General features: G+C 51.4%; 1 protein-coding gene across 3 annotated transcripts; it reads left to right on the top strand.

Annotated features, from left to right (window-relative positions):
• Positions 1-1702: 1702 nt before the first annotated feature.
• On the top strand, positions 1703-6497 carry LOC117008460 (cold inducible RNA binding protein). 3 transcript variants are annotated; one of them, XR_004420314.2, is made up of 8 exons: positions 1850-1952; positions 2642-2750; positions 2843-2949; positions 3380-3518; positions 3619-3703; positions 3809-3873; positions 6134-6225; positions 6356-6497. XR_004420314.2 is itself a non-coding variant. In XM_033082338.2 (7 exons), exons 2-7 carry the CDS (start codon positions 2648-2650, stop codon positions 4240-4242), a joined length of 516 nt encoding a protein of 171 aa, XP_032938229.1. In that variant the 5' UTR covers positions 1850-1952; positions 2642-2647; the 3' UTR covers positions 4243-4996. The 3 variants fall into 3 exon arrangements, 2 of the variants coding, with proteins under 2 accessions (XP_032938228.1, XP_032938229.1); XM_033082338.2 differs by lacking the exons at positions 6134-6225; positions 6356-6497 and adding an exon at positions 4226-4996; XM_033082337.1 differs by lacking the exons at positions 6134-6225; positions 6356-6497 and having other exon boundaries at positions 1703-1952; positions 3809-4996.
• Positions 6498-8046: the final 1549 nt, after the last annotated feature.

The following is an 8046-nucleotide window of genomic DNA, read 5'->3' as shown; positions in this document are numbered from 1 at the left end:
TGGTTTGTTTTTCCTCTGTCTCAGGGCCTGGTTTGGAAATTGGTCACCAAAAAGAAGTGATTTTTGTACTCCAGTGGTTTTCTTCTGTGCAGCCTGGCTCTGACTGGGAATATGGGAGGGAAGGATGGAAGGAAGGAGGGTGGCCAGTGGCTGCAAACTGTGAACTGCAATGTGAATTACAAAGAGTTTGTGGAAATAAACGTTGCTGGGGACAGGGGACACACACACAGTGACCCCTGATGTGTCCAGTGCTGTCCTCAGACACAGTGACACACAAGAGTGACCCCTGATGTGTCCAGTGCTGTCCTCAGACACAGGACACACACACAGAGTGACCCCTGAAGTGTCCAGTGCTGTCCTTACAGGACACACACACAGTGACCCCTGAACTGTCCAGTGCTGTGTTCACAGGACACACACACAGTGACCCCTGACATGTCCAGTGCTGTCCTCACAGGACACAGAGTGACCCCTGAAATGTCCAGTGCTGTCCTCAGACACAGGACACACACAGTGACCCCTGATGTGTCCAGTCCTGTCCTCACACACAGGACACACACAGTGACCCCTGATGTGTCCAGTGCTCAGACACAGGACACACACAGTGACCCCTGACATGTCCAGTGCTGTCCTCACACACAGGACACACACACAGTGACCCCTGAAGTGTCCAGTGCTGTCCTCACAGGACACACAGAGTGACCCCTGAAGTGTCCAGTGCTGTCCTCACAGGACACACACAGTGACCTCTGAAGTGTCCAGTGCTGTCCTCAGACACAGGACACACACAGTGACCCCTGAAGTGTCCAGTGCTGTCCTTAGACACAGGACACACAGAGTGACCCCTGAAGTGTCCACTCCTGTCCTCACAGGACACACAGAGTGACACCACAGCCCCGTCCTTGCCATCTTTCCTTCCCATTTATTCTCACTACTATTCCCTCCCATGCATCTCCTCCTCTCCAATCCATTTCTTCACGAGTCTCCTCCTCTCCAATGTTTCCAAACACTTTTCTACGTGAGATTGTAGTTATTGTATGAAACAGAGAAGAATTTTATTTTTAGGCCTTTCAAAGCTGTGTAGCCTCTCCAAGAGACAAGTTTTTGGCTTTGCCAACTTCCTCTTTATATACGGAAGTTTTTACTGAAGGCATTCTCACTTTCGTCAAACCACAGGACGGGACTTTAAAGATTTCAATCTTTGAGAAAACGAGTTGAGCAAAGACCTTTTATTCTGGAAGTAAACTTTGCTGCTTTCACAACTTCTCACCATCACCTCCCAAGTGCGCGTAGCACAACACTGCAAGGAGGCGGCTGAAGGGATCGTTCCCCACGGGGCAGGGAGCAGCGCGGCCGCCCTGAGGGCCAGTTCGGGGCGGTGACCGGACGGGCCCCAGCGGGAGGAGCCGCCGGGGCCCGGCCGGCGGCAGCGCTCGGCGGCCAAGATGGCGGCGGCCCCTGAGGCGCCCCTTTGTCTACGGCCGCCGCCGCAGTGCGAGAAGGGCGCGAAACTGGGCCAGCGTGGGCACGCCCCCTTCACCGGGGGGGCGTGGCGACCGCGCCTCCCAACCAATCAGCGGCCTCCACTTCCTTCCCTCTCACAGGGGCACTCCCGCCCGCCTCCGCGCGCGCAGCCAATGGGCGCCGTCAGCCGCGCCCCGCCCCCACGTGGGTGGAGGGGGCGGGGCCACGCTGCTGTTTTGTTTACGCGCCCCTACCGTCGGCCCCCGCCACGGCTCATTAATATTAATGAGATCCCGCCCAATCGAGAGGCGCAGCGGCGGCAGCGCTTTGGTGACGTGTCGCCCCGCCTTGTAGCGGGGTTCATCTGCATATTCATGAGATAGGCGGGATGAGGCGCGGGCGTTTATAAGGCGCCGCCCCGCCAGGCTCGCCGTACATTTCGCTGAGGCTTTGAAGTGTTCTGTGGATCTCGCACCTTTCGGGCATCGGTGAGCGCAGTCGCGCGGGGCGCCCGCGACCGCACCGGGCCGGGTGGGCCTTGGCGAGCGGAGCCGTGCCCAGGGGGCGGAGGGCCGGGTCCTGCGGGAGGCTGGCCCGCGGCTCCCGACCTGCCGATCGGTGCCCTCAGCGGGCACGGGGGATGCGGCGGAGCGGGCCCAGCTGGGCCGTGTGGGGGTAGGGGCCGCGGCGGGGGGAAACGCGCGCGCGGAAACAAAATGGCGACGGGCCTCGGCCGTGCAAAATGGCGGCGGGCGGGAGGGAGGGGGCGGCGCTGACGAGGGGAGGCCGGTAGGGGGCGCGGCGGGGCGCGCATGCGCACTGGGCCCGGAGGGTCGGGGGCCGGGACCGGGGGTCCCAGCGGGGGCTGGCGGGACCGGCCCGGCCACGGGTTCTGCCCGCGGGTTCTGCCCGGGGTCCGGCCGCGATGCTGCTCCCCTGCCCTTGGCCATGAGCCTCACGGAGCCCCAGGTGGGTCCTCGCTCCCGGCCGCCCTGAGGGAGACCCCTCCTAAGGCTGCAGGACCACTTAAAGCTTGGGCTCAAGAGCATAAGGCGTGCAGGAGTGTGCGATCGCATCGGTGTTGTGATAGGTGGTGGTAAAAGGATTTAATGTTGCAGAGCTCGTGGGGATTATGTGGGTATTTTGAGTCGCTGACTGGGTTCTGTTGGTTTGGCAGGTCAGAATGGCATCAGATGAGGGGAAGCTGTTTGTCGGCGGGCTCAGTTTCGACACCAATGAGCAGTCATTGGAGCAAGTCTTCTCTAAATACGGACAGATTTCTGAAGGTGAGACTGCAGAACCAAGATGGGATAGTTTCACTTAGTCTTAAAAATTTCCCTGGTGCTGACGGGTTATTTCCTGCCTCTCCTTTTCACAGTCGTGGTGGTGAAAGACAGAGAGACTCAGAGATCCAGAGGTTTTGGCTTTGTTACTTTTGAAAATATCGATGATGCAAAAGACGCAATGATGGCCATGAATGGAAAGGTGAGCAGGCTCTGGAGTTGGTTCTTTATTTCAAATAATGGAGGAAAAGAATCAGATATGCTGTTGTTCAGGCTGTGTGGAAAAACAGATGAATACCAGTGTCTACATGAAATGATACAGATATAAAAAAAATTGGCTATGTGAATTTATATGTAAAAATGCATGTATAAATTCTAGGAATATAAGTTGATAAAGTTCCACTATGCAATCTGGATGACTGTGGTAGTACCTTTATAGACATTCCTGTAAATACAATTAATATATCAGTTTCTTTGCCTACTTTGCTTAATTTTTGCATGAAGTACACGTTTATTTTGTGAAGAGCAGTAAGTCCTGAAACTGCTCAGCCGATTGCTGAGGTGCGCAACTCGTTCTGCATGTGCTTTGCTAATTAAATACTTCAATTTGGCTAATTGTGGATGTGCTTTAGTCTGTAGATGGGCGTCAGATCCGAGTCGACCAGGCTGGGAAATCCTCCGAGAACAGATCCCGTGGCTACAGAGGGGGATCCTCGGGGGGCCGGGGCTTCTTCCGCGGGGGCCGAGGCCGGGGCCGTGGCTTCTCCAGAGGTGAGTGTGTGGGGTCAGTCATCGTGTCTGGATTTGGTGGGGGGTGGTGTGTGTTAATAGTCAGATTGGTTAAAAAATCTCATTTCTGTGTTTTTCCAAGGAGGTGGAGACAGAGGCTACGGTGGCAGCAGATTTGATTCCAGAAGTGGAGGTTATAATGGCTCCAGAGACTACTATAATAGCAGGTAAGGGCTCTGCCAGCACCAGGGGTGGTGGGGAAGCTGTGATGGCGCTCAGACCAGCAGAGAAGGAGTTGAGCAGCTGTAAAACAGGTGCTGTTTGTCCCGCAGGAGTCAAGGTGGCTATGGAGACAGGAACTCAGGAGGCTCCTACAGAGACAGCTACGACAGTTACGGTAAGTCCCGCTTCGACCGGGAGCGCTGAGTCCGTGTGCTGTAGGAACTCTGAACCTGCTGAGCCTGAGCCTGGAGCTGGGGCAGGCTCAGGCTGTGGACGTGGTGGTGCCGGGAGAGTCTAATTTAATGCATGTGCAGGAGTTGCTCGGATCTCAGGCAAAGCAAGCGTTAAAAAAAAAAAAAAAAGGTGTTCCTGGAGCCCAAACTCTGGCTGCCCTAACGCACTGACCCGCGGGTGGGGGATCTCAGTAGCCAAGTAGCCGTAGCCTCGGAATAATGCAAAGGGAGTAAAATGCTGGAACTTGTCTTTGCTTCAGTGCCTTTACAATTGTGCCTGCTTCTTGTCCTCAGCTACACACAACGAGTAAAAATCCTTCCTGACTCAAGATCGTCCTTCCAATGGCTGTATTTATAAAGATTTTTGGAGCTTCGCTGAAATGGTTATTGTGTAGTACATCTACTTGTATTTTCACTTTTGTAGTATTATCAGTTCTGATCTTGTCATACACAGCCTGGCAGCTTCTGAGACGAGACTGTCTGATTAGACTGTCTTGGAGAAAGCTCTGCTTTCAAGTGGTTTTAATCTTTTTTGAAAGCACTTCAGATTTTATTTTATCCTCCATGAATGAGCCAAGGTGTTCGTTTCCGTTTTTTTTTTTTAAAGATGGGGCCCCAATTCAGTTTCTTTTGAGCTAGAAAGGACCTTGTACCGATGTTCACTGGAAGCTGAACAAGCTGTGGACTTTTTTTTTCTTTTTTTCTTTTTTTTTTTCCTCCAAGTGCATTACCTTCGTCTTTTGTAACATTCCTTTAGTGTAGCAAGGTAGGAATGCAGCCTGGGTTCCGTTGGAAGGCAAACCACCTTGATATATCTAAAGAGAAACGTGCTTGTATGTTCAACCCGCATAACGGTATTTTTACTGTTGTAATGATGTAAATGACCCAGAACTAGACTTGCAAACTTACCATAAAGAGGTTCTTGAAAATGTTTATTTATATTGTCCTTTTTTACTGGAAGAAATATGCATATTCCATTGCTGTTGTATTTGAAGTGGTAAAGGATTCCTGTATACAGTTTTTCTTTGGCTTTACGAAGCCTATTAAAAGACCGTCTGAAATGAACTCTGCTCCTGACATTTACATTTCATTGCACAACACAACCCTTGGAGATGAAGAACAGTGTTGGGAGCGAGAGGAGATTAGGGACAGTGGCAGAGCCAGCCGGACGATTGCCCGGGCGCTGGAATTTAAATCCTAAAATCGGTCTTGACATCTGAATTGGCCAACGAATTTCACATAAAATAGTCAAAACTTGTCTGTAGAGGCTGGAAGTACAAACCTGAGGGCCTGCTAGGAGCCAAGTGCAGTTGGAGTGTTAGGAAGGATAATGGATGTTTCCTCCAAAGCTGCTGTAGCCTACACTGGGAAGCTGTAGAGAAGAGCCAAGTGCTGCAGTCCCTGGGCTGTTCCCTGCGTGCCGAGCGCGTGTGCGATGTAGGGGAATGCCGGGCTTAGCTTAGCTGTGTCATTGCTTACAAGTTCTAAGAATTCTTTGCTAGCAAATGGAAACTGCAGTGTCCTTGGAGAAAAGAAGTGTTGTGCCTCCAACAGAAACCTCTGAGACGAGAGCTGCTCTCTTGGCTAGTTCATATGTGGAAATAGTCCTGTAATTCGAGGTAACTCCTTTTGCTCATGTCCGCATCCTTCCTCTTGTTGAGAGCTCATTTGAAAGTCTAATGTACCTGTGAAATATTCCTTTTTGACAATTTTGGTCAGCTGCTGGAAAAACGTTAACCCATGCCGTATGCAACCTTTGGCTTGTGGCACACCTTGAGTTCCACAGATCAGAGTTGGGCATGCAGCCGTGTCTTGCTGTAGGTACAGAAGCAAGATTGGAACGAACTCCCTGACTCGATATGTGTTCATCTATTGAGACTCTTCCTAGACTTCATTAAGTTGCTCACTTTAATTGTAGCTTTCTTTGCCATCCTACTTGTTGCCATTAACTTTTTCCCATGGCCCACACTTCCTAAGCAGCCATGTCCAAGTGTTAACTCTCTGCTTAGGGGATCCAAACCATGGGCTGGCTGAGCACGGGCAGCAGCCGGCCCGCAACAGTTTTCCCAGACTATGCTTTGTGGTGTGATGGGTTCAGCGATGGCTTGTGAGACCCTCGTGCGCTGTGAGCTGTGTGGGGAGGTTGGGGGAAGAGAGCAGCCTCTGCCCAGGGCTCCTGTTAATGCCTCTCTGCTTTAGCAGGCTGAAGGAACCCGGCACGCGCCTCGGAGGGCCAGCGGATCCTGAGCGACCAGAGCTGCGGTCCAGGGATGCTGGAGCAAGTTTGCCAGCAGGTAACATTCCTTTCTGAGCGTTTTGTCTGTGTCCTTTTTCTGTATCCCTGAGCTCTAAGTGCTGCAGTAACCCTATTCCATTGCTGTATCTTACCCACCTTCCAATTCTCTTGTCTCCATTCCATTTCAGCACTGAGACACGACAGAGAAGACAGAAGGACGGACACTGGAGTGGGGGAGATGAAGAGCTCAGAGCAGTGGTGTTGCTCGTTTTTACATGAACCAAGTCCATCAAGCCAGAATAAAACACTGAAATGTGGAAAAAAAACAAATCTCTTTGGTACTTTTTGTGGGAAACAATATTACCAGCAAAATTATTTGCCCTGGTGCACAGCCCAGTTGAGAGCACAGAACAAACCACCCTGGTGTTGGAGGTGGGCACACTCTGCTCCTAGCAGATTGATGTGTGATTTTCATGGAAAATGAGGTCTTGTTGCTGGTTAAAGCCCAGAAATGTGGCAGCTCATTGAGGAGGATTTGTCTTGGGAGAGGCTGACACTGAATGTGTCCTGCAGGACATTGCAGGGTGAGAGGGTGAGAGTTTTTGATGATCTCAGCTGCTCCTGCCCTTTTTTTTTTTTGTGCTAAAGAGGAGTTGATTGCTTTACCCTGCCCTTTTCTCCCCATTTTTGAAACTGATGTACTCAGAATTTGGTGATGGGCTCACTCAGGAGCCCTGAGGACTTGCTGCCCAAGAGGCATCAGTTCCCATTTTCCACTGATAAGAGTCTCTAGACATTCCTGCCTGCAGGAGGGGATTATCGAGCTCACTTCACAAAACCTACTTTTCCTCCTTTAACCTTTTTCAAATTATCTAAGTGAGCAGCATTTAAAAAAAGCAATCAGCCATGACACACTTCTGGGGGTTGTATTGAGCAATCCACCAGAGAGGATTTTTGCATGTTAATGCGGCAGGATATTAAATATAATGAAGGCTGAAGAATGTGTGAAGTCTTTGCTGATAAAAATGCAGTCAGGTGAGGCTTAAATTAATTCAGGCTGAAAATACTTACAAATAATGCTTTGTAAGACATCCCTAAATAGGATGCTTAGACGCAGGCAGAAATTATGAACAAATACAAAAATAGAGCCTGGTTGAAGGTGCTGTTATTTTTGGCATTGCTAATTATGGCACAGAGTTAATGATGTCTTGCTGGGATGGGTGAGAGAATCGCTGGATCCAGGGGCTGGATGTGGCGTCATCGAAAAGGTGTTTGGGTGCCGAGGGTCTGACGTGAGCTCGAATGACCCAGTTTTAGCCAAAATGTCCTTTTTTTTTTTTTTAAATTAAGCCCTGTGTGTCCAGGCAGCTTGAGCTGTTCTCTGAGGGAAATTGGGGAAGTGGAGCAGGGCTGAAGGGCGGTGAATGAGCCCTGGACAGCCGGCAGTGTCTGCAGAGGAAAAAGGTCGGGGATAGCAATTCTTGAAATGCTCCAAATGCTCCTGTTTGCAGCTGTCTTCAGCATGGGGCGGGAATGGGCGCCCTGAAGGGAAAAGAATAACCCTGAGGGGGAAATGGCAGCTCTGGGGGAGAACGTCCTGCTATGAGGGGCAAGTGGCGACACTGAGGGAAAAAATGATGCCCCTCAGGGCGAAACGGTGGCCTTGAGGGAGGAAAGAAAACCCTGAGGGGGAAATGGCGGCTCTGAGGGAGGAACGAGAGTCCTCAAACTCTGAGGGCAATGGCGGCTCTGAGGGAGGAATGAGAGTCCTCAAACTCTGAGGGCAATGGCGGCCCTGAGGGAGGAAGGATGACCCTGAGCGGAAAATGGCGTCTGTGACGGACGCGGTGTTGCAGCGAGCGAGAAATGGCGGCCCCGC

This window comes from Catharus ustulatus, chromosome 29, assembly GCF_009819885.2.
Source record: "Catharus ustulatus isolate bCatUst1 chromosome 29, bCatUst1.pri.v2, whole genome shotgun sequence".
Classification (NCBI taxonomy): Eukaryota; Metazoa; Chordata; class Aves; order Passeriformes; family Turdidae; genus Catharus; species Catharus ustulatus.
Note: the sequence above shows the minus strand (reverse complement) of the source record. Positions and strands in the feature narration are given on the sequence as shown.